Raw genomic sequence first — 27,075 nt, forward strand, 5'->3', positions numbered from 1 at the left:
TTATTTTTTCGAAATAATGGCATAGGTAAAGGTAAAGGGTATAAATATAAAGGAAGGGGTAGGTAGGTAAAGGTAGTTAGAGTTATAATAGGCAGGTATAGGTGGAGAGGTACCTATCTATTGAAAACTAGGGCACATTTGATAACCATACAAAATGGACATTTAGGATTGCGTGAGGAGCTTTCCATTGTAGAGTAGATACCTAATACCTGCCTACCTACGTTTAGATTTGGAAATTTCAATGGGAGGCAAAGCTAAGGGAAGGCAAAGAAGGAAAGCAGAAGGCTCAAAAGCTCAATGTTGCTTTGTTCTCCCTTGACGCTGATGAATTTGGACATAGAATTTCAATTTCCTCTTTAGCCACAGTGGCTTTCTATTTCCTATTTCAATTGGTTGTTGGGCTTCAACACCCGGAGCTTCTGTGGGCGAGAGGGTCTGCAGATTATCATGATGAATTCGGACATAGAATTTCAATTTCCTCTTTTGCCACAGTGGCTTTCTATTTCCTATTTCAATTGGTTGTTGGGCTTCAACACCCGGAGCTTCTGTGGGCGAGAGGGTCTGCAGATTATCAAGGAAAGCCGAAGGCTCAAAAGCTCAATGTTGCTTTGTTCTCCCTTGACGCTGATGAATTCGGACATAGAATTTCAATTTCCTCTTTTGCCATAGTGGCTTTCTATTTCCTATTTCAATTGGTTGTTGGGCTTCAACACCCGGAGCTTCTGTGGGCGAGAGGGTCTGCAGATTAAGTCATCCGGGAATCAGCCAGCCATTCTTTAGCTGTTCTCGGAGCGGCTGGTTTTTTCCCAGCTTCAATTTCGGGACCAAAAGGCTTCAGGTTGAGACAGTTCCGTCTATCGATTCTTTTCCCTAGGTAATCTTTTTGACGCATTGTTAGAAAAATTCAGATACGTCGCTGGTCGCACAAGAGGAATCAAGGAAAGCAACTTTTCCATCATCGTATTAGCTTACATTCTACAGATCTACCTAGATGTTAAGTTATGCTGTTATGGTGCCATTTCATGTTAGTCCAGGAATCAGCCAGCCATTCTTTAGCTGTTCTCGGAGCGGCTGGTTTTTTCCAGCTTCAATTTCGGGACCAAAAGGCTACAGGTTGTTACAGTTCCGTCTATCGATTCTTTTCCCTAGGTAATCTTTTAGACGCATTGTTAGAAAAATTCAGATACATCGCTGGTCGCACAAGAATTGAATTGAATTGAATTGAATTGAATGTTCTTATATATTTTTTCATAATAGATTTATACAATAAAAATCTCCTAAGCTAAGCCTAACTTCTGCGGAGATATTTCTCTCTTTGCTCTACTTAACTACAATAAATATTAATAAAACAAGCAACTTTTCCATCATCGTATTAGCTTACATTCTACAGATCTACCTAGATGTTAAGTTTTGCTGTTATGGTGCCATTTCATGTTAGATATATGAGAAGTTAGCAATGAACATAATATTATATCAGATGTTCTAAACATGTTGTAACGATTGTTGTGATGAGATAAAAAGATATGTATATCCATCTATATCTACTCGTACGTACTTATAGAATACACCTATGTACTATGTGTCTATAGAACCTCGGATTTTGTATTCTTTCCGCAGTATGAGCTCGAAATGTATCACACATCCGATTTGAACAATACCTCTGATCTCTGCTACACAAATATGTTGCCATTCATTGAGTGCACTCCCAAACCTTTTTATCACGGTTCCCAGTACACCTATTTGTATTTGGGAGTTTGTATGGGAGAGAAAAGTGTAAAGAATAAACTCAATAGTGAAAATAAAGCCAAGGTTTCTCAATATCCGAGATGGCAGAGTCGTGCGTTACGTCAAGTTACGGACAATAATATGGTGTTAGAAAGATCTGAACAGAGTCTTATCATCTCATGTATTTGTTTTCATAATAGATTTATACAATAAAAATCTCCTAAGCTAAGCCTAAATTCTGCGGAGATATTTCTCTCTTTGTTCTACTTAACTACAATAAATATTAATAATACAAGCAACTTTTCCATCATCGTATTAGCTTACATTCTACAGATCTACCTAGATGTTAAGTTATGCTGTTATGGTGCCATTTCATGTTAGATATATGAGAAGTCAGCAATGAACATAATATTATATCAGATGTTCTAACCATGTTGTAACGATTGTTGTGATGAGATAAAAAGATGTATCCATCTATATCAGGGGTGCCCAACCTTTTTAGAGGAAGATCGACTTAAATTTTCAATACAGTCTTGCGATCGACTTACCTAATGTGAGACTGATCTGCCGAAAGTTCTTTTTTAAATGCCACTTACAAAGTCCATAAAACTAATTGAAAATGAACTTCTGGCGATTTTTTTTTCTCTCTTGTTATTTTTAACATTATGTTCCTTTATCATTATTTTTTGCCGCGATCGACTTGAAATCAGTCTGCGATCGACCGGTTGGGCACCCCTGATTTATATCTACCCGTACGTACTTAAATAGATAGATAGTAGAATACACCTATATGTACTATGTGTCTATAGAACCTCGGATTTTGTATTCTTTCCGCAGTATGAGCTCGAAATGTATCACACATCCGATTTGAACAATACGAAAAACTCCGACCCCGTCTGAACATGGCAAAAGGCGAAAGAAAAGAAGAGAAGAAGGTAAATGGTAGTGTAACAAGGAGTGACAATAAACCCGTAGAGAGTAAGAGGAGATTCTCTGGCCTTCATGAAACATACACCACTGACTTGCTCTATGGAAGAGAGGTGCATTCTGATAATGTAATGTGTGGGTGTAGAACATGGATTGTGTATTGAGTACAATTTGAGTTATGTTGTTGTGTTTAATACCTGTTGTATCCTTGTATCACATATGGTTTAGAATGCCTAGATACTTAGGTTTTATACAAATAATATTACATATTACATAAAATTTGTATACCTACCTATTACCTGTTGTATAATTTATACAAAGTTTTACGCTGATTAGAGATGCCATATTTATGTTGCATCGTATAAAACTCGGGTTTTGATTGTATATATGAGAAGTTAGCAATGAACAATGTTGTGATGGGATAAAAAGTTATGTACCTATATCCATCTAGGTATATCTACTCGTACGTACTTAAATAGATAGGTAGATAGTAGAATACATCTATGTACTATGTGTCTATAGAACCTCGGATTTTGTATTCTTTCCGCAGTATGAGCTCGAAATGTATCACACATCCGATTTGAACAATACCTCTGATATCTGCTACACAAATATGTTGCCATTCATTGAGTGAACTCCCAAACCTTTTTATCACGGTTCCCAGTACACCTATTTGTATTTCGGAGTTTGTATGGGAGAGGAAAGTGTAAAGAATAAACTAAATAGTGAAAATAAAGCCAAGGTTTCTCAATATCCGAGATGGCAGAGTCGTGCGTTACGTCAAGTTACGGACAATAATATGGTGTTAGAAAGATCTGAACAGAGTCTTATCATCTCATGTATTTGGTTGGTGAAGAGGCTTGAAAGAAGGAACTGTGCCAAAAAGGAGGTCTTATCGTCCCGAAACCGAAGAGGAAAGGAGGAGGGGATAGAAGAAAGTCAAAAGTTCTTTTAACGAACCTTCTAACACTCGTATTTATGAACAAGAATGATCGTTCTTAGATCAGTCTCAAGTCAAAATTGACCAATCAAATGCCTCTTATCATCTCATGTATTTGGTTGGTGAAGAGGCTTGAAAGAAGGAACTGTGCCAAAAAGGAGGTCTTATCGTCCCGAAACCGAAGAGGAAAGGAGGAGGGGATAGAAGAAAGTCAGAAGTTCTTTTAACGAACCTTCTAAGGATAAAGTTCGCCCCGGGCAAACCAATGTACCTTCAATAAGTCAATTTACCAGAACTTTATTGCCAATGCCCTACAAACAAATCTAGCAGCTTGGCTTTTAAGAAGGAACTGTACCAAAAAGGAGGTCTTATCGCCCCGAAATCAAAGAGAAAAGGAGGAGAAGTCAGAAGTTCTTTTAACGAACCTTCTAAGGATAAAGTTCGCCCCGGGCAAACCAATGTACCTTCAAGAAGTCAATTTAACAGAACTTTATTGCCAATGCCCTACAACACAAATCTAGCAGCTTGGCTTTTGATTTTCACACCTCGTGTTTTTTGAGGGAATAATTTTTACATCCTGTGTTGTGTGTTTGGCAAGTTTTGAATAAGAAGTAAGAAGACATAGAAGTAAAAGTAACCTACAAAGAGGAAGAAGCAAAAATGAGGACACGTAAAACACAAAGACTTTTTCAGAAAAGGTTAGGTACTTCTTCTTTTTTTTCGAAAACATTTTTTTTGATATCTCAATACAAAGGTATGTATGTATTCTAGATTCTAGCATCTCCAATAGATATTATGTACATCCTTATCAATACCCAATAAGAAGTGTAAAGGCCAAGCATACTAAGACCTTGGAACTTTGGAAGTAATTTTGGGTCCGTCTTCCCCATCGGAGTTTTAGGAACCCTGAGTAAAGAATTTCAAAGATGGGCGCTACTGTTCATAAATATGGGTGTAAGGATAAAGTTCGCCCGGGCAAACCAATGTACCTTCAATAAGTCAATTTACCAGAACTTTATTGCCAATGCCCTACAAACAAATCTAGCAGCTTGGCTTTTGATTTTCACACCTCGTGTTTTTTGAGGGAATAATTTTTACATCCTGTGTTTGGCAAGTTTTGAATAAGAAGTAAGAAGACATAGAAGTAAAAGTAACCTACCTATGTATAAAGAGGAAGAAGCAAAAATGAGGACACGTAAACACAAAGACTTTTTCAGAAAAGGTTACTTCTTTCTTATTTTTTTCGAAAACATTTTTTTGATATCTCAATACAAAGGTATGTATTCTAGATTCTAGCATCTCCAATAGATATTATGTAGATCCTTATCAATACCCAATAAGAAGTGTAAAGGCCAAGCATACTATGTCTTGGACCCAAAATTACTTCCAGTAATTTTGGGTCCGTCTTCCCCATCGGAGTTTTAGGAACCCTGAGTAAAGAATTTCAAAGATGGGCGCTACTTTTTCAGTCTTTCAAAGAAGGGGGAAAATGATGGAGCCAAGGGAGACTCCTAAATTAATAAGCAAGAAAGGCCATAGTTGTAGGAAAAGTACATAAAACATCTCCAAAACCCCTTCTCAAAGAAAAGACTTACACCCGTATTTATGAACAAATATAAGGATGTCCTTTGCAGTTGAGCAAGCGCTGAGCACAGGATTGCAATAATTCGGTATTTATAGGAGGTTATTTATGTAGAAACCAGATCGGTTTTTTTTATTAGTGCACCAAAACTGGATTTTGATCGCTTTTAATTAAAACTGTTAAGTCTTTCCACTAAACTCTAAAGAGCTTATGTAAAATCGACCAAATTGGGCAAAGTTAATTGCATGATTGGATCTTTGGTTCTCCCTTAATATAAGGATCTTGAGCTGAAGTCCATTGAAGAAAGTAAAAGGATTTTGGTGAAAAAAAAGGTACTTAGTAGGACTAAAATAAGTAGTTCCTTCACCATTGAAAGTAGAAAGTACCTGAAACCTACACCCTTATTGTCATTCACCTATCATTACTTTCATTTACTTGTTAAATAATTATATCCTTCTTTTTTTCATACAAAAAATAGGTACCTATTCCTTACCCAAAGTACCAGCTGTAAGCCCAAAAACCAGGTGGTATGTTAGGAAATACTCACGAACCTATCAATCTCGCTAGTAACAGCTGATGAATACCATCGGGTTACGTAGCGAAGGTACCTACCCTCTTTGTAGGAAAAAATACCCTAATACCTACCAGAGTAGATTACATTTCCTAACAGAGTCATGTGGACCGGATATTCAGAGTTCTTTTCTTTCGACGGGGGATAACTTAGAGTAGATACTTTCAATATTTGTCAAAATATTAACAGTAGGGTACCTAAGTACAAAAAAATTCTATGTTAAGAGTAGATACTTTCAATATTTGTCAAAATATTAACAGTAGGGTACCTAAGTACAAAAAAATTCTATGAGAATCCTACAAAAAGTTCAATTTAAGTTTAGTTTAAAAAGGTTTAAAAATATTGCTTGAAAAATTCTCCTTGGAAATAATCCTAAGCTTGAATGAAGAAATACACTGGTGCAAATAGCACATCCACCAAAAAGAGAACACACGTATTGGGATATTGGTGGATGCATCCATTTTACCACATTGAACAAAGCTAATTCGGAGGATAGTGGTGGATGTGCCAACTTTACCAAGTCAAATATTTCAACTCTTCTTCTCCAAGAGGCTCCAGTACTACGGGTTCTTGGTATATAAACGATACTTACTTTACAGTATTGAGGTTGTTTGGTTATTTCGAGTTAAGCAACGTCTAGCCTGGCTTGATCTCGATGGGTGACGGGTGACCATTTCAGAGTACCAACCACAAGGTGTAAACTGGTCACTGCTCAAATTGTAAAAGCTCCTTTTGTGTTTAACCTAACCTTATTTAATTATACCACTGGTCATTGCTCAACTTGTAGAAGCTTCTTTTTATAGCAATTTTCCATTGACGTTACTTCTGAACAAGTACCCTCTTTTATATTTTGGAGCTTTTTGAAGACGAGGGGCTTTCCCCGTGCTAAAGCTAACATTATAGAAATTATTAATAAAGTTTATCTTGAAGAGTTTATTGTTGATTTTAAACGACTAAGTAGAAACCTACCAGTACTTATAGATGTAAATTTTATAGGAGAACTACATGACGATTTTCATGCTGACAGTCCAAGTCAAGTGAAGACATATTCAATTCTTCCTCTAGTTAGAAAATATGTAGTTGTGAGTTTATGGATTATGACTGTAATGAGCTCAGATTACCCATGATAGAGAAATTGGAACTCTTAAAATTAAAAGAATAGAAATCGTTTGAATGAAGATATAAAATGAGTACACTGGTGCAAATAGCACATCCACTAAAGAGAACGTACGTATTGGGATATTGGTGGAAGCATCCATTTTACCACATTGACCAAAGGCATTTCGAACTTCGGAGGATATTAGTGGATGTGCGAACTTGATTTCTTTCCTTTCCTCGAGAGAACAGTTGCGCTTATGTGGGTGAAGTTTCTAAGTCAAAGAGCAGAAAAAATGAGGAATAATGGAATTTTCCTTTTTGTTCTACGACTTCTGGATCCCGAGATAAATCTTTAAAAATACCGGTAAATGGTGAACTTTGACGTCACAGCATACGCTCCCGTAGGCGATGACGTCATTTGAAATGTCCCGCGCAAAGCTCCCTTGCAGGCAACACATTGATGTGTTTGTGCGCATACGTTTCTGCGCACGGAGTTTGTATGGGAGAGGAGATTGAAAAGAATAAACTAAATAGTGAAAATAAAGCCAAGGTTTCTCAATATCCGATATGGCAGAGTCGTGCATTACGTCAAGTTACGGACAATAATATGGTGTTAGAAAGATCTGAACAGAGTCTTATCATCTTATGTATTTGGTCGGTGAAGAGGCTTGATAGAAGGAACTGTACCAAAAAGGAGGTCTTATCGTCCCGAAACCGAAGAGAAAAGGAGGAGGGGATAGAAGAAAGTCAGAAGTTCTTTTAACGAACCTTCTAAGGGTAAAGTTCGCCCCGGGCAAACCAATGTACCTTCAATAAGTCAATTTAACAAAACTTTATTGCCAATGCCCTAAAAACAAATCTAGCAGCTTGGCTTTTGATTTTCACACCTCGTGTTTTTTGAGGGAATAATTTTTACATCCTGTGTTTGGCAAGTTTTGAATAAGAAGTGAGAAGACATATAAGTAAAAGTAACCTACAAAGAGGAAGAAGCAAAAATGAGGACACGTAAAACACAAAGACTTTTTCAGAAAAGGTTAGGTACTTCTTCTTTTTTTTTCGAAAACATTTTTTTGATATCTCAATACAAAGGTATGTATTCTAGTATCTCCAATAGATACTATGTACATCCTTATCAATACCCCATAAGAAGTGTAAAGGGCAAGCATACTATGTCTTGGAACTTTGGAAATAATTTTGGGTCCGTCTACCCCATCGGAGTTTTAGGAACCCTGAGTAAAGAATTTCAAAGATGGGCGCTACTTTTTCAGTCTTTCAAAGAAGGGGGAAAATGATAGAGCCAAGAGAGACTCCTAAATTAATAAGCAAAAAAGGCCATAGTTGTAGGAAAAGTACATAAAACATCTCCAAAACCCCTTCTCAAAGGAAAGACTTAAAAACACCACAACCCTTTCCAAGTGAGAAAAAGGAACGTAAAAACCATGTAAAAAGGATGAGAGAGGTATCCATAAAATACCCTACTAAATAAAAGCACCACAACCCTTTCCAAGTGAGAAAAAGGAACGTAAAAACCATGTAAAAAGGATGAGAGAGGTATCCATAAAATACCCTACTAAATACTTTATGAGTACCCCTGACCACAGCATTACTCAATAAAAGTCTGGCCTTCAACAGTCAGGTAGGTGAGAGGTTCTTGAGAAAATGTAGGTTACAAGAAAAAAAGGTTATTTTTTCCTTACTTTGTTTCCTTCAAAAAGGTTTCTAGAGTAAAAATAAAAGGCCGTGAATTTTATTGACACTTGAAATTTGACACCCACTCAATGTTCCAACATTGTTCCACTAATGCTATTATTATGGCCCTTTCCTTATCTCTTAATAGGGAGGGAACTATTTGGTTAGGTATCCATTTTGGTAGGTATACCTACTTAGGTATTTGGTTTTCTCTTTTCTATTACCGAGAATTTCGGGGTGAAGTTTTGAACCATTGACCTTACTTGCATTTTTTTCTTCTTCTTTTTTTTTTAACTTTGGTGGAATTAAGCCTTCGGGGTTGATGATCTTTGTTTTTTAGGGTTTTTGAGTTCCGTTTACAAATTTTTTAGGTCCTGGATTGGGGAGGTAGGTAAATGCTACCTATCTATTTTTTACTTTATTCTTAAACAAAATAAATAATCACAGGATGATATAACACCCCTCAGGATGATACAACAAAAGATTTTTTTAAAGTTCTTGGAATGATAGCTACAGTACCAACCAGCCAAAGTGTGCCTCAAACCTCTTTTTCCATTTGTTGGTGTTCGAGTACTAGGTAATTATGTGGACAAAAGATCCTTACGTTAGCCCCTCTAAACCGTGTTCACTTCATAGGTACTGTGTTTGTTTACTTGTTTCTTTTACCGACAAAGACATCTTGGGCCCAGAGTCTACTAATTATGTGGACAAAAGCTCCTTACGTTAGCCCCTCTAAACCGTGTTCACTTCATAGGTACTGAGTTTGTTTACTTGTTTCTTTTACCGACAAAGACATCTTGGGCCAAGAGTTTGTTTATATTGGCCCATGTCCTGTTCTATGGTGATAAATAGAACACAACATCGAATTTGATACCTCCTTTCGATGATATTAGCGTCACTTGTCACTCGACAGACATACACATTGCCAGCAACGATTGACAATTAAAATAAAAAACAACATTATTAAAATCAAAAATAATACAATTAAAAATAACATTAAAGTAATAACGATGATTCATGTTAAATGTCAAACCCAGATAAAAAAGAAAGATAGTTTTGAAGAATTTCTGATAGGTACCTATCTTTATCATTGTTGGATATAATATCAGGATGTGAAGTGACAGTGACAGCGGTTTCTCTGAACGGGTTAGGAAGTTTGCCAAGTGCCACACCCACACTTCTCAGATTACAGGATGGAAAGGTATTATTATTACTTATTTATTTATTTATTTCAAGAGGTTTGATAGAGGGAACTGTAACTGCTAAGGTCTTAAAAAGTACCGAAGAGAGAAAGAATGAAGACAGGATAGGAGAAAGCCAGCTGTTCGGAGAACGAACCTTATTTGTTTTGGATAAGGTCCACTCCGGGCAGGAATCGAACCCGTGGCCTAGCTACAAGGCAGACACGCTACCAACCAAGCTAACTAGGCTGGCTATAGCTACTTTATTCCGGTCATATCATCAATACTTAAACAAGTAGGTGAGTTAGACTACCGACAAACGACATAAATTTCATCAGGTGAATTCATTCATCAAATTTATTACGCGAGACGATTGCGACGTCCTTGAACAAGTGAGAGATTCGTAGATTCGTAGAAGCTTAACCCATCCTTTAGGGCTGTTCGCCCCTACACCTAAGCCTCGGAGTGGGCTTTTTGTGTTTGGAGTTAAGCTGCTATCCCCGGGCCTTGATGGAACCTCGAAGCACCCTCACTGGTATATTTCAACCTCTTCAGTTTCTCTAAAATTCACCTGCAGCAGCTCTAGAAAGTCCGCACAATCAGGTTTATTCCAGAGAAAAGCTGTGAGTCCATATATTATTCCATTAAGAGGATACCAAGAGGTGCCATCCAGGCTATCTCCAGCGAAACAGTTGAACAAGTGAGACATAAATCTAAATCTAAACGATTTGCGCAAATTTTCAAACAACAAATGGGCGCTAAAAACTGCTAAATAAACTGTTGAGAGGAGTCTGGCAATGATAAATTTAATATTGTATGCTGTTATAGTGTTATATGACGCATAAATTAAACTAGAATATCGATAAATCATTTGAAATGTCATATCCATTAGAATATTTTCATTCTAATGAAGCCAGAATACATTGTGAATGTGTTACCCGGCCTTGTGCTTGTTAACAAAACTGGACATTGGACAATATGTTCATTGTGCACTTTATGAACTTTTAGTTGTCATTATGTATCAGTGTTGGAAAAAATATTATTGAATTTATAACGAAGTGAGTTAGTTTTAAATCCCAGTGTACATAGAAAAGAAATCGTTTGAATTAAGATATAAAATGAGTACACTGGTGCAAATATCACATCCACCAAAAAGAACGAAAACATTCATTTTACCACATTGACCAGAGGCATTTCGAACTTCGGAGGATATTAGTGGATGTGCGAACTTGATTTCCTTCCTTTCCTCAATAGAACAGTTGCGCTTATGTGGGTGAAGTTTCAAGTCAAAGAGCAGAAAAAATGAGGAATAATGGAATTTTCCTTTTTGTTCTACGACTTCTATATCCCGAGATTAATTGATTTAAAAATACCGGTAAATCGTGAACTTTGACGTCACAGCATACGCTCCTGTAGGCGATGACGTCATTTGAAATGTCCCGCGCAAAGCTCCCTTGCAGGCAACACATTGATGTGTTTGTGCGCATACGTTTCTGCGCATTTCTTTCTGCTCCTCCGCAAGCGTGCTTGCATACTGGCGCTACCTAGCGAGGCAAATTTGAATATTCGTCACGTAATAAAGGTAATATTCTCAGACTCTGAGTCTGACCGGAATGTATCCCACCCTGTATAACAGTGAATTCTTTCAATAGAAAATGTTGTGAGGGTGAAAAAAACTACAAACCAGATGAAGTCTATGCTGCTCAAACGACTCGAATGATTGGACTAATTTCCAGTTCTACAAAAAGTTTAGTCCAGTCAATAAGGACTTGAAATGGAGAAATCATATGCCATATTCCTATTCCATATTCGTATGCAAAGACTACAAACGGGTTTTTATTGATAGGTATTTCTTTTTTTTTTATTATTATTCATAATTTCAGACAATGGTGGTGTCAGAGTTTTTTTACGGTGAAAAGAAATTCAATACATAAATACGGGGACTTTTTGTATAAACGGGTTTGTTGTCAAAATGCATTATGCATTTCCATCATGCACACGATATTAGGAGGTTATTTATATAGAAACCAGATTGGTTTTTTTTATTAGTGCAACAAAACTGGATTTTGATCGCTTTTAATTAAAACTGTGAAGTCTTTCCACTAAACTCTAAAGAGCTTATGTAAAATCGACCAAATTGGGCAAAGTTAATTGCATGATTGGATTTTGGTTCTCCCTTAATATAAGGATCTTGAGCTAAAGTCCATTGAAGAAAGTAAAAGGATTTTGGTGAAAAAAAACAGTACCAACCAGCCAAAGTGTGCCTCAAACCTCTTTTTCCATTTGTTGGTGTTCGAGTACCTACTAATTATGTGGACAAAAGCTCCTTACGTTAGCCCCTCTAAACCGTGTTCACTTCATAGGTACTGTGTTTGTTTACTTGTTTCTTTTACCGACAAAGACATCTTGGGCCAAGAGTTTGTTTATATTGGCCCATGTCCTGTTCTACGGTGATAAATAGAACACAACATCGAATTTGATTCCTCCTTACGATGATATTAGCGTCACTTGTCACTCGACAGACAGACAGACAGACATACACATTGCCAGCAACGATTGACAATTAAAATAAATAAAAAACAACATTATTAAAATCAAAAATAATACAATTAAAAATAACATTAAAATAATAACAATTCATGTAAATGTCAAACCCAGATAAAAAAGAAAGATAGTTTTGAAGAATTTCTGATAGGTATCTTTATCATTGTTGGATATAATATTATTAGGATGTGAAGTGACAGTGACAGCGGTTTGTCTGAACGGGTTAGGAAGTTTGCCAAGTGCCACACACACTTCTCAGATTACAGGATGGAAAGGTATTATTATTATTACTTATTTATTTTTTACTTTCTATTTTCAAGAGGGAACTGTAACTGCTAAGGTCTCAAAGTACCGAAATTGAAGAGAGAAAAAATGAAGACAGGATAGGAGAAAGCCAGCCGTTCCGAGAACGAACATTATACCATCAGGATAAGGTCCACTCCGGGCGGGAATCGAACCCGTGGCCTAGCGCTTACAAGGCAGACGCTACCAACCAAGCTAACTAGGCTGGCTATAGCTACTTTATTCCAGTAATAACATCAATAAGCAAGTAGGTGAGTTAGACTACCGACAAACGACATAAATTTCATCAGGTGAATTCATTCATCAAATTTATTACGCGAGACGATTGCGACGTCCTTGAACAAGTAAGACATAAATCTAAATCTAAACGATTTGCGCAAATTTTCAAACAACAAATGGGCGCTAAAAACTGCTAAATAAACTGTTGAGACGAGTCTGGCAATGATAAATTTAATATTGTATGCTGTTATAGTGTTATATGATGCCTAAATTAAACTAGAATATCGATAAATCATGTGAAATGTCATATCCATTAGAATATTTTCATTCTAATGAAGCCAGAATACATTGTGAATGTGTTACCCGGCCTTGTGCTTGTTAACAAAGTAGAAAGTACCTACCTACCTCAAACCTAAGAAAGTAAAAGGATTTTGGTGAAAAAAAAAGGTACCTACTTAGTAGGACTAAATAAGTAGTTCCTTTATTAGTACCTTTATTGTCAGTACCTTTATTGTCAAATAAGTACCTTTATTGTCATTCACCTATCATTACTTTCATTTTTAATGTTAAATATATCCTTTTTTTTTCATACAAAAAATAGGTACCTACCTATGCCTTACCCACGTACCAGCTGTAAGCCCAGCAACCAGGTGGTATGTTAGGAAATACTCACGAACCTATCAATCTCGCTAGTAACAGCTGATGAATACCATCGGGTTATGTAGCGAAGGTACCTACCCTCTTTGTAGAAAAAAAATACCCTAATACCTACCAGAGTAGATTACATTTCCTAACAGAGTCATGTGGACCGGATATTCAGAATTCTTTTCTTTCGACAGGGGATAACAGAGTAGATACTTTCAATATTTGTCAAAATATTAACAGTAGCCTAGGGTACCTAAGTACAAAATTTTTTTATGAGAATCCTATAAAAAGTTCAATTTAAGTTTAGTTTAAAAAGGTTTAAAAATGTTGCTTGAAAAATTCTCCTTGGAAATAATCCTATAAGCTTGAATGAAGAAATACACTGGTGCAAATAGCACATCCACCAAAAAGAGAACACACGTATTGGGATATTATACTGGTGGATGCATCCATTTTACCACATTGAACAAAGCTAATTCGAAGGATAATGGTGGATGTGACAACATTACCAAGTCAAATATTTCAACTCTTCTTCTCCAAGAGGCTCCAGTAAGTACACTACGGGTTCTTGGTATATAAACGATACTTTACAGTATTGAGGTTATTTGGTTATTTCGAGTTAAGCAACGTCTAGCCTGGCTTGATCTCGATGGGTGACCATTTCAGACTACCAACCACAAGGTGTAAACTGGTCACTGCTCAAATTGTAAAAGCTCCTTTTGTGTTTAACCTAACCCTATTCAATTATACCACTGGTCACTGCTCAACTTGTGGAAGCTTCTTTATATAGCCATTTTCCATTGACGTTACTTCTGAACAAGTACCTTCTTTTCTATTTTGGAGCTTTTTGAAGACGAGAGGCTTTCCCCCACTTTGACCGAATAAACAAACAAAGTTCAACTTACGGACTGTGACGAGTTTCGGATCAAACTCCTCCGTGTGGGCATTCAGCCTGGCCATCCTCGCCTTGAGAGCATCCGTCTTCTCGCTAACCGCCACCAATTCCTCGTTCAACTGCTTGAAGATGTCCCCCGCCACGGACACCACACTGCCCAACTGTTTCAAACAGTTGCACAACGTATTGTTGATCACCGCATCGAGCTCTCCCTCCTTGACTAGCGGTGAGCCAGCGGTGTCCAACAACTTGTTGTTCCGACTGAGGAACTTCGGCTGTACCGTCCGAACGACGAACGGCATTTCGGGATCCTTTTTAACGACTTTTGAGACACATTATACAACTGTTACACACCGAAAACTCGAATTAGAAGATATACTGATCGCGGTAAGCACTCCACTGAACGGATAATTTAGGGGTAAAAAGCGCCGGATATTTAGAGGTTTAATAGGGTAAAGTGCCGCTTTTGGGACTTATCAAACAATGACGTAGTTTCGGCCACTTTGGGAATAAAAATTAAGCGGTCAGCATTCATTTAGATTGCACACCACTGTGCAAAAATTTGAAGAAAATAGGTGCCGGTTTGCCGGTTAAATGCGCTAAAAATTTAGGGGTAGGTATAGGTATCCCCAAAATCCGGACCTACGTACCGTAAAAGGGCTCCGGCTATCTTACTGGTAGACGCGGAAGGGCAAAAAGTGAGCAAAAACGGCAATAGAAAGTGAAATAATAATATATTTATTAGAAAAAATGATAATTAAACCACTGTAGGTACCGGAATAGGTACGTTGTACCTCTAATTCGAAACAATTGGTTAGGTATTTGAACGAGATTACCTACGTATTTTTAGACGAACTCACGTTCGAAAAATTACTGTGTACAAAATAAATTACATTTTAATGTGAACAACTAATAAAAAATACTTTTTCTCTACTTGTTTTTTCACACAGAACACTTCCGAAATCCATCACGTAAAACTCACATCGTATACACGTCCGACACCGAACTGCGAACTGTTGAGATCCAGAGATCGCACCGCCACAAGACAAGATCAACTAGAACTGAAAACTGACCGGTATAACCGAGTTGTTCCCTCCCCTCTAATTCGAAACTACTTATTGGTTAGGTATTTGAACGAGATTACCTACGTCTTTTTAGACGAACTCACGTTCGAAAAATTATTGTTTACAAAATAAATTACATTTTGATGTGAACAACTAATAAAAATACTTTTTCTCTACTTGTTTTTTCACGCAGAACACTTCCGAAATCCATCACGTAAAACTCACATCGTATACACTACCGATACCGAACTGTTGAGATCCAGAGATCGCACCGCCACAAGACAAGATCAACTAGAACTGAAAACTGACCGGTATAACCGAGTTGTTCCCTCCAGAACATTTCAAGGTAAACTGGTTACTTCATTGGTTGTCTGTTAGCGGCAGCACTTGTCGAGCGACAGATGACAACGTTCTCCCCTCTGTTGATAAAGTGATTGAAGTGCGCTGGAACTGAACTAGATGGCAGCACGTGTATGAAAAACTAAACGGTGTTCTCATTGAGGAGCCGGACTCTATTCAACAGTTCAACACTACTCAGTTTTCACTACTTTGCTTTGCATATCGTTCTAAAAAGTACAACAGAACTTCTCACTATTTTACGATACATAGCTCATTGAGGAGCCGGACTCGATTCAACAGTTCAACGTTCAACACTACTCAGTTTTCACTACTTTGCTTTGCATATCGTTCTAAAAAGTACAACAGAACTTCTCACTATTTTACGATACATAGCCCATTGAGGAGCCGGACTATACTCAACAGTTCAACACTACTCAGGTTTCACTACTTTGCTTTGCATATCGTTCTAAAAAGTACAACAGAACTTCTCACTATTTTACGATACATAGCTCCAGTGGTTTCGTTGGTGAAACCGCTCTTTCGTCAACTTTGCGCAGCGGCGATATCGTAACCAATGAGGTTTATCCGAGGTGCGATTATTGCTAGTTGAAAACTAATACCAATACCCCGCCATGTGCACGTGAAATACCGTGCGCTAGTGCAATTTTTGAATGTCCTTACGGGGACTGATATATTATCAATAGTAAAGGTTCATGGGATCTCTAGGAATTCACTAAGGAAAGTAGTGAAAGAGCCTGTTCGGTCTTCTAAATTCCGTTTTAATTCGATGAGATTTTTTTTTCTTGCTTGATAGAGGAACTGTAACTGCTAATATCGTCCCGAAAACCAAGAGAGAAGGAAGCCAGGATAGTAGAAAGCCAGCCTTTCCAAGAACAAACCTTATCCGTTTAGGATAGAATCCACCCCGGGCGGGAATCGAACCCACGGGCAAGCGCTTACAAGGCAGCTGGCCAAAACAGGACAGATCATCAGGGTTCCAAAAGGGTTTTCGGTACCAAAACTAGACATCTCGGACACTGCTGCACATGTAGCTACTTAAAACTTCAATAATGCTCTCAACAAGGTAGTCTACTAGTCTACTACTACTTTACCTACATTGGGCCCCACATTTTCCTGTTAATAAAATCCCTACCTTATAACATAACTTCTCACTATTTTGTAAAACCCAGGTGAGTCATGAAAAAGTTTATTCATACTCGTACTTTAAGAGAATTTCATTCAATTTATCAAATTTACTATGACAATAAATTGGTTTAAGATGCAAACCATACTCCTTCGTACATATTTCAATAACTTTAGGACTAGGCGAGAATCTTAAAACATAACATTTCCAAGCGTCAAAAATACAAGTACCTGAGATAATAGGAGGGCCTAGAGAAAAAAATACTGCAAATCAGACCAACATGAAACGTAGTTATGGTATCGACTGTTATCAGATGGAGAAATCGCCATCTGATTAAAATAAAGTTTTATCTATTAAAAGAGTAAAAAGTCATAATACAATAAAAAGCCAAGAGTAAAAAGCCAAAAGCCTTGAACTTCATCATGTTACATTTCTTCAATATCCAATATCACACAAAATACTCTCATTTGAATGTTCGTCACGTAATAAAGGTAATATTCTCAGACTCTGAGTCTGACCAGAATGTATCCCACCCTGTATAACAGTGAATTTATTCTTTCAATAGAAAATGTTGTGAGGGTGAAAAAAAGAACTACAGACCAGAAGTCTATGCTGCTCAAACGACTCGAATGACTGGACTAATTTCCAGTTCTACAAAAACTACAAAAAGTTTAGTCCAGTCAATAAGGACTTGAAATGAAGAAATCATGCCATATTCCTATCCCATATTCGTATGCAAAGACTACAAACGGGTTTTTATTGATAGGTATTTCTTTTATTATTATTATTCATAATTTCAGACAATGGTGGTGTCAGAGTTTTTTTTTTACGATGAAAAGAAATTCAATACATAAATACGGGGACTTTTTGTATAAACGGGTTTGTTGTCAAAATGCATTATGCATTTCCATCATGCACACGATATTAGGAGGTTATTTATATAGAAACCAGATTGGTTTTTTTTATTAGTGCAACAAAACTGGATTTTGATCGCTTTTAATTAAAACTGTGAAGTCTTTCCACTAAACTCTAAAGAGCTTATGTAAAATCGACCAAATTGGGCAAAGTTAATTGCATGATTGGATTTTGGTTCTCCCTTAATATAAGGATCTTGAGCTAAAGTCCATTGAAGAAAGTAAAAGGATTTTGGTGAAAAAAAAAGGTACCTACTTAGTAGGACTAAATAAGTAGTTCCTTCACCATTGAAAGTAGAAAGTTTGCTAATCAATCACAAAAATAGGGATACATCTTTTATGTCCAAACGGAGTAGATAGCTTTTGTAAGTGCCCTGGGTGAGTCATGAAAAAGTTTATTCATACTTTAAGAGAATTTCATTAAATTTATCAAATTTACTATGACAATTGGTTTAAGATGCAAACCATACTCCTTCGTACATATTTCAATAACTTTAGGACTAGGCGAGAATCTTAAAACATAACATTTCCAAAAATACTCTCAGGCCGCGTGGCATGTACAATTTATTTACGTAGATTACAGAGTTCGCTGCGGCCAGGCCGCAGGCCACGTTCTGTGTGACCGGTCCTTTAATTTGGTAGCGACCAGTGGCGGCATTAGCAGTGTAAAAAATAATATTGAAATATGGAAATTGATACAAGAGGCACTTAGTAATGCTGTGATATCCACAAAAATTGTGAAATAGCTCTGGCGTTCTATGTGACCGGTCCTTTAATTCGGTAGCGACCAGTGGCGGCATTAGCAGTGTAAATAATAATATTGAAATATGGAAATTGATACAAACACACTTAGTAGGTATACAATAATGCTGTGATATCCACAAAAATTGTGAAATAGCTCTGCTTTACCACAAATAATTCATGATTTTGAATTGTTGAATACCGTTCTGTGGAAGATAGATTGTGCATATTTGCATAATTCTAAAAATAAGTACACAGCAACGCAGAAATTAAAATTCAAATTTGAATATGAGATTTTTTTCAAACACCAACTTGTATTTTATATTTATTTTAAAGGGTTAATAAGAGTAAAAATAGGTAATAAGGTGATGATAAGACAATGATGAATGTCTCGAAAGGAATGATAAAATTAAATGAAGGGTTAAAAGTAGGTAAATACTAGATAAATTTAACAGAGGGTTTTTAAAATATATTTTATTTTCATAATAAAATTAGTCAAATTTTTAGGTACTTGGTACCATTTTCTAGTTATATTTTATCGGTAAATATTATCTAGATAACTTTACATATGTTATAACTGTTATTTTAAAATAGTAGCCTAAAAGTACCTAATTATTAACAGTAAATTAATTTAAGATAAAGCGAGCAGGTAAAAGAAAAGATGGAAGGTACTCGAAAAAATACATTTAACCTAGATAATGCATTTAGGGATTTCTTTTTTATTTTAATTATTATTTTATAATGATAGGTAGGTATGTACTTTTTAAGGTAGTTCGTTTAATGATTAGATATTTGGTTAGTTTTAAGGATTAATACCTGAGGTATACCTTTCTTCTTTTCATCAAGAACTTTGAAGGTCCTGAAACTAGCATTGTTCGAACATTATGTATTAAGACTAATCCAAAGCGTTCGATCGCTGAGGTTGCCTTTTCCAATAATCACTCCAATTTTGCCAAATTTTCCAAATGTCAATAAATGACTATTATAACAACCTATCCTTTTTTTCAAAACTGTTTGTATAAAGCTATTGGTTACGACAGCATCATAAAAGAATATCCTTGGAGTTCTGCAAGGAACTGCATCAAGCATCAAAAGCGTTGAGGCTCACAGTGCCACTTGTGATACTTCAGAAATTGTGATGTTAGAAGAATACTTTGATGACAAAATATCTTATATCCGTCCGGAATTTGAATCCAGGTAATATGGAATATGGAACCAATGGAATATGGAACCTATACTAACAATGGATTAGGTTGAATTTGAATCCATATTATGGATCCAATATGAAGTAATGAACTTCATCGGTGTGTCAACATCTCCACTTGTGAACGTAATCCCTGAATATGTTTTGATGAAACATTATGACACGAAACTGCTCTTTCTGAGAACCAAGAACAAACAGGAGAATTTAGTCTTCTTCTTTCACTTTGCCACTTTCCGAATTTCATTTGGGGTTGGCATTTCCCTCTTTTAGTCTCAACCTCCACAGACCTCGATTTACTGCTTCCTCTCTTCTCCATCCCCTCTCTCTCAAATCCTCTTGCACCTTATCTCTCCTCCTTAACTTTAGTCTCTCTCTCTCTTTCCTCTTTTTCAATCCTTCTCTTCCCTCCTCTTCTTCCAGGAGCCATTGCTGTCGATCGAGTCCTATTTCTTGCGTTGACGACCGCAAGTGAATCTAGTATGGGACGGACACTCACCTTTCTTTCAATTTTCTTACCTTTCTTGCGATTTTCTTGTATGTACTTTAATTAATTTAATACCTGACAATGTTGGCTTGTATTTAGATGTGTGGGTAGATACCTAAATCTTTTATAGTTTAATAATAAAACGTTTTTGAAATTTGAACAACCTGGTTTTGTTTCTTTCCATTCTCGGGGATTTGGCACATCCACCAAAAAAGATTAGTGGAGATATCAAAAATTAATACGAAAAGCAAGACCTCTCACAAGTACCTACGCACCTCAAAATGAATTAATAACAATAACACTGAAGTCACTTAACCAAAATTATGAGGTTGTAGGACAAAAGTCAATAAAAGTGAACAATTTTCTTCTACTCAAATTCCTTAAAATCAATTCAAAACTGATGGTCATTTTTAAGAGGTATTTAAACAAGAAGGTTCAATTTTCACGAGTCATACCTACCTCAAAGTTATTTTATCGATAACAATAACACTGAAGTCAATTGACCAAAATTATGAGGTTGTAGGACAAAAGTCAATAAAAGTGAACTTCTACTCAAATTCCTTAAAATCAATTCAAAACTGATGGTCATTTTTAAGAGGTAGATATTTAAACAAGAAGTTTCAATTTTCACGAGTCATACCTACCTCAAAGTTATTTTATCATTTTTATTTGTTACCTCTTTCCTTAGGTAATTATTATTTTATTTAGTGATAACAATAACACTGAAGTCACTTAACCAAAATTATGAGGTTGTAGGACAAAAGACAATAAAAGTGTACAATTTTCTTCTACTCAAATTCCTTAAAATCAAAATTCAAAACTGATGGTCATTTTTAAGAGGTATTTAAACAAGAAGGTTCAATTTTCACGAGTCATACCTACCTCAAAGTTATTTTATCATTTTTATTTGTTACCTCTTTCCTTAGGTAATTATTATTTTATTTACAGTTGGTGAAATAGCAAATCTATGGCCTACGAAAAAGCTTTGGCATTGTTCAAAACCGACCACATCTGAATTGAAGAAGAGAAAAACAAAACAGTAATAACAAGCTCAGACAATTCTTGCAAAACAACAGAACAAAACTTTTGCCTACGAAAAAGCTTTGGCATTGTTCAAGAACCGACCACATCTGAATTGAAGAAGAGAAAAACAAAACAGTAATAACAAGCTCAGACAATTCTTGCAAAACAACAGAACAAAACTTTGCGTTTATGTTAGACTAGCTAAATCTAACATTATAGAAATTAAAATAAAGTTTATATCTTAAAGAGTTTTTTGTTGATTTTAAACGACTAAGTAGAAACCTACCAGTACTTATAGATGTAAATTTTATAGGAGAACTACATGACGATTTTCATGCTGACAGTCCAAGTCAAGTGAAGACATATTCAATTCTTCCTCTAGTTAGAAAATATGTTATGGAACCAATGGATTAGGTTGAATTTGAATCCATATTATGGATCCAATATGGAGTAATGAACTTCATCGGTGTGTCAACATCTCCACTTGTGAACGTAATCCCTGAATATGTTTTGATGAAACATTATGACACGAAACTGGAACTCTTAAGATATAAGGGGTATTGTGGCTGATTTGTCCGTAGAGATCGATTTTGAATTTCTTCAAAGAGTTGCTCAAGTCCTCGCCGAGAAAACAGAGTGCCAGCGAAGGGTTTCTTGGAAAAAATTGGTCTTTTGTTCGCGAAAGGATACAAAATAAGTACGAGTACCTATGTTGTCATTTATCTTTTCCAATGGATTAGGTTGAATTTGAATCCATATTATGGATCCAATATGGAGTAATGAACTTCATCGGTGTGTCAACATCTCCACTTGTGAACGTAATCCCTGAATATGTTTTGATGAAACATTATGACACGAAACTGCTCTTTCTGAGAACCAAGAACAAACAGGAGAATTTAGTCTTCTTCTTTCACTTTGCCACTTTCCGAATTTCATTTGGGGTTGGCATTTCCCTCTTTTAGTCTCAACCTCCACAGACCTCGATTTACTGCTTCCTCTCTTCTCCATCCCCTCTCTCTCAAATCCTCTTGCACCTTATCTCTCCTCCTTAACTTTAGTCTCTCTCTCTCTTTCCTCTTTTTCAATCCTTCTCTTCCCTCCTCTTCTTCCAGGAGCCATTGCTGTCGATCGAGTCCTATTTCTTGCGTTGACGACCGCAAGTGAATCTAGTATGGGACGGACACTCACCTTTCTTTCAATTTTCTTACCTTTCTTGCGATTTTCTACTCTTTCGAAATGTTTGTACTGAACTGGGCTTCTTGCTTTGAGGCGATTTTCTACTCACCTTTCTTGTATTTGTCTACTATTTCGAAATGTTTGTACTGTGAACTGGGCATGTTGCTTTGAGGCAATTTTCTACTCACCTTTCTTGTAATTTTCTACTATTTCGAAATGTTTGTACTGAACTGGGCTTGTTGCTTTGAGGCGATGCTCAAGTCTTCGCCGAGAAAACAGAGTGCAGCGAAGGGTTTCTTGGAAAAAAATTGGTCTTTTGTTCGCGAAAGGATACAAAATAAGTACGAGTACCTATGTTGTCATTTATCTTATTTACATCTATGAGTAAGAGTTAGGTCGCCTATTGTAGGTATTTGTAGGTATAAATGTTTCCAATTTAATTAAATGTGATACGGACAGCACACTGTTGGACAGACATACAAGAATGGAAGATGAGTTTCCTTCATTGTGAAATTTTTCACGAATATCTTGGTGGTAACTGTTAAAGTTGTTAAGCACATTAGAAACCTTTGAACTATTTGAAGCATACAAATACCTACCAAATTGGTTAAAATAAAAATGTTCTAAACGTTAGTAAATTATACTAAAAATAGATAGAGTCAAATCCTTTTGCATTGACTGAAATGCAAACTTAAATTTACGTTCTAATATACACACACCACTTTATTTTAAGCCTGAGCATACCAAGGGATTCTTAGAATGCAAGTACATAACCTCATAACCTTGTTATGTCTAAAGAGATTAAATAGTATTTATTGGTAACTATTGTAACAATTACACCACCGTTCTGTTTAGATAAAACATTATATTTAATTATTTATTATTATTTCGGGGACTTAGAATGTGCTATTAAGGCTCGGTCACACAGAACGCGGCTTGCGGTCTGCTGGTCACACTGGACGCGGCCAAGAGAGTGCGATCTAGTTTATTTCTTTCCTTCCTCTAGTGCAGGCGTTATGAAAGTTGTTTCTTTATGTTGAGGTTGAAAGAAAAACACTTGTTTTTTTTTTATTGTTTAACAAAATTATATATTATCAGATGACCATTTCGCCAGTTACATGTTGAGGTTGAAAGAAAAACACTTGTTTTTTTTTTATTGTTTAACAAAATTATATATTATCAGATGACCATTTCGCCAGTTACGAGGTGGTGGAATTTCATGAAAAGTAAGTCTAGTTAAGGTAATGGATTTAAAATTTGAATTTTAAAAACGAAAACGAATAAGTCTAAAAATTGGTAAATGGGTTCAAGAAAATCTCACACAACTTAAGTATTAAGTAAATGATTAAATATTACATTAGGTATAATACCTACCTAATAATGGGTTTGGAGAAATTGTATATCTATAAAGTAGTAAATTTATTTTAAGAAAAAGAAATAATCTTCATATATAATAATTATTCGCATTATTTATGTAAAACTTTGAGACTGTTGATAACGTAGTTATGGTATCGACTGTTATCAGATGGAGAAATCGCCATCTGATTAAAATAAAGTTTTATCTAAAAGAGTAAAAAGTCATAATTCAATAAAAAGCCAAGAGTAAAAAGCCAAAAGCCTTGAACTTCATCATGTTACATTTCTTCAATATCCAATATCACACAAAATACTCTCCCAACATGAATTTTGGTGTAAACGTGAAATTTCCTGAATTCTGCTCCAGGAAATCCTACTCAGAAAGGTGCTTATAAATGCTAACTCACAAACAATCTGTAAAAAACTGACAAGCAAAATAATATTTAGTAGATAGCAACAACATGAATTTTGGTGTAAACGTGGAATTTCCTGAATTCTGCTCCAGAAAATCCTACTCAGAAAGGTGCTTATAAATGCTAACTCACAAACAATCTGTAAAAAACTGACAAGCAAAATAATATTTAGTAGATAGCAAAGGATAATTTGGCCAATAGACAAAAAATCTTGTGTTTAAATAATGAAAATTTGAACAATATCTATTGAAAAAAATAATAGGTAACACGATTTGAAAAGAGATTTTAAAATTAAATGGCTAGTTTTTAAATACTAGTTGAGGATAAAAATTGGTAAATGGGTTCAAGAAAATCTTACACAACTTAAGTATTAAATAAATGATTAAATATTACATTAGGTATAATACCTACCTAATAATGGGTTTGGAGAAATTGGATATCTATAAAGTAGTAAATTTATTTTAAGAAAAAGAAATAATCTTCATATATAATAATTATTCGCATTATTTATGTAAAACTTTGAGCGGTGTTTATTATTTATTTTCATAGGTATTAATAAGCTTCTACATAATTATGTAATCGATATTTATGTATTTGATGATTTTATAATTATTTCTAGTTGTAAACTAAAAATCATCTTTTGATTTGGCACACTCAAAGCATTTTATCCACGGATGATATCGGTATTAAATAAATTAGAGAAGAAAACTAATGAATCTATTTACAAAATAATACATTTAGTCTAATAAATAATATTATAAGTAGATAAATAGGTAAACCGACTACACCTATATCTATATTATTGAATCCGTTAAATCAATTTTAGATGATTCATTTTGTGTTTCAAATATACAGGATGTTTTAGAAGTTTGCGAGCAAATCTAAAGAAGAAAATTTCCGGTAAGGTATATTTCATATTTTTATTCAATTTCCGATCGCATTGATTTGCTGATTTTTTTCCTTTCATGGGATGGGGTGCCTCCAACCAAACAACAATATTCAAAACACCCTGTACAAGTTGAATTAAAATCATTGGATTCAACGTTAAAAATCACAGAATATTTTGACAAAGTGTAGAATATTCGAAAATAATAAAAACAAAATAAATTTTAGTCTAATAAATAATATTATAAGTAGATAAATAGGTAAACCGACTACACCTATATCTATATTATTGAATCCGTTAAATCAATTTTAGATGATTCATTTTGTGTTTCAAATATACAGGATGTTTTAGAAGTTTGCGAGCAAATCTAAAGAAGAAAAAATTTCAGTTAGGTATGTAGGTATAATCCATATTTTCAGTCAATTTCCGATCGCACTGCTTCGCTGATTTTTGTCCTTTCATGGGGTGCCTCCAACCAAACAACAATATTCAAAACACCCTGTACAAATTGAATTAAAATCATTGGATTCAACGTTAAAAATCACAGAATATTTTGACAAAGTGTAGAATATTCGAAAATAATAAAAACTCTCCCTTCTTCTTTCATCCCTCTATTGTTCTCTCTTCCACTCCCTTTTTCGTTCTCTCATTCCTGTTCTTTCTTAAACTGTTCTTTCTTCCTTTCCCTTTCTAATTCTCTCCCTTCCTTCTCCTGACTACTCCTCTCTTCATCCCTTTATTGTTCCTTTCCCTCTCCCTCGATCTCTTTAATAGAACATAAAACTTTCAACAAAATAACCAAAAACTAGAACACAAGATTAACGTATAATAATTATGTCGATTAACAAATGCATGAATTATAACTAACAGACTAACTTGATAGCTATACGAGTAATTAAGCTGTGAACCTGAATGTAAAATTAATTCTGGACAGTTTGGGGAAAGTTGTAAAGGTAAATGAGGTTAAAGATATTTCGATATATGTATTTGCAGCTGAAAATGAGAAAAAAAAAGTTGCCATGGACGTTGTAATCATATTTTGTTAATCAATCACAAAAATAGGGGTACATCTTTTATGTCCAAACGGAGTAGATAGCTTTTGTAAGTGCCCTGGGTGAGTCATGAAAATATATGTATTTGCAGCTGAAAATGAGAAAAAAAAGTTGCCATGGACGTTGTAATCATTTGTTAATCAATCACAAAAATAGGGGTACATCTTTTATGTCCAAACGGAGTAGATAGCTTTTGTAAGTGCCCTGGGTGAGTCATGAAAAAGTTTATTCATACTTAGGACACCACACTGCCCAACTGTTTCAAACAGTTGCACAACGTATTGTTGATCACCGCATCGAGCTCTCCCTCCTTGACCAGCGGTGAGCCAGCGGTGTCCAACAACTTGTTGTTTCGGCTGAGGAACTTCGGCTGTACCGTCCGAACGACGAACGGCATTTCGGGATCCTTTTTAGCGACTTTTGAGACACATTATACAACTGTTACACACCGAAAACTCGAATTGGAAGATATACTGATCGCGGTAAGCACACCACTGAACTGATAATTTAGGGGTAAAAAGCGCCGGATATTTAGAAGTTTAAAAGGGTAAAGTGCCGCTTTTGGGACTTTTCAAAAAATGACGTAGTTTCGGCCACTTTGGGAATAAAAATTAAGCGGTCAGCATTCAACTCGAATTAGAAGATATACTGATCGCGGTAAGCACTCCACTGAACGGATAATTTAGGGGTAAAAAGCGCCGGATATTTAGAGGTTTTATAGGGTAAAGTGCCGCTTTTGGGACTTATCAAACAATGACGTAGTTTCGGCCACTATGGGAATAAAAATTAAGCGGTCAACATTCATTTAGATTGCACACCACTGTGCAAAAATTTGAAGAAAATAGGTGCCAGTTTGCCGGTTAAATGCGCTAAAAATTTAGAGGTAGGTATAGGTATCCCCAAAATCCGGACCTAGGTACCGAAAAAGGGCTCCGGCTATCTTACTGGTAGACGCGGAAG

General features: G+C 35.7%; 1 protein-coding gene and 1 non-coding gene across 2 annotated transcripts; one reads left to right on the forward strand and one right to left on the reverse strand.

Moving 5' to 3' along the window:
* Window positions 1–294: 294 nt before the first annotated feature.
* On the reverse strand, window positions 295–26,703 carry LOC113470242. The gene is made up of 3 exons (XM_026828522.1): window positions 26,360–26,703; window positions 14,249–14,468; window positions 295–545 (listed from the first exon to the last, which is right to left on the reverse strand). Exons 1-3 carry the CDS (start codon window positions 26,510–26,512, stop codon window positions 295–297), a joined length of 624 nt encoding a protein of 207 aa, XP_026684323.1. The 5' UTR covers window positions 26,513–26,703.
* LOC113470243 lies at window positions 16,268–16,408 on the forward strand. Its single transcript, XR_003393366.1, has one exon. It is a non-coding gene; the product is annotated as a U4 spliceosomal RNA (small nuclear RNA).
* Window positions 26,704–27,075: the final 372 nt, after the last annotated feature.

The sequence above is a fragment of the Diaphorina citri genome, unplaced genomic scaffold, assembly GCF_000475195.1.
Source record: "Diaphorina citri unplaced genomic scaffold, Diaci psyllid genome assembly version 1.1 scaffold1462, whole genome shotgun sequence".
In the NCBI taxonomy this organism is placed as follows: Eukaryota; Metazoa; Arthropoda; class Insecta; order Hemiptera; family Psyllidae; genus Diaphorina; species Diaphorina citri.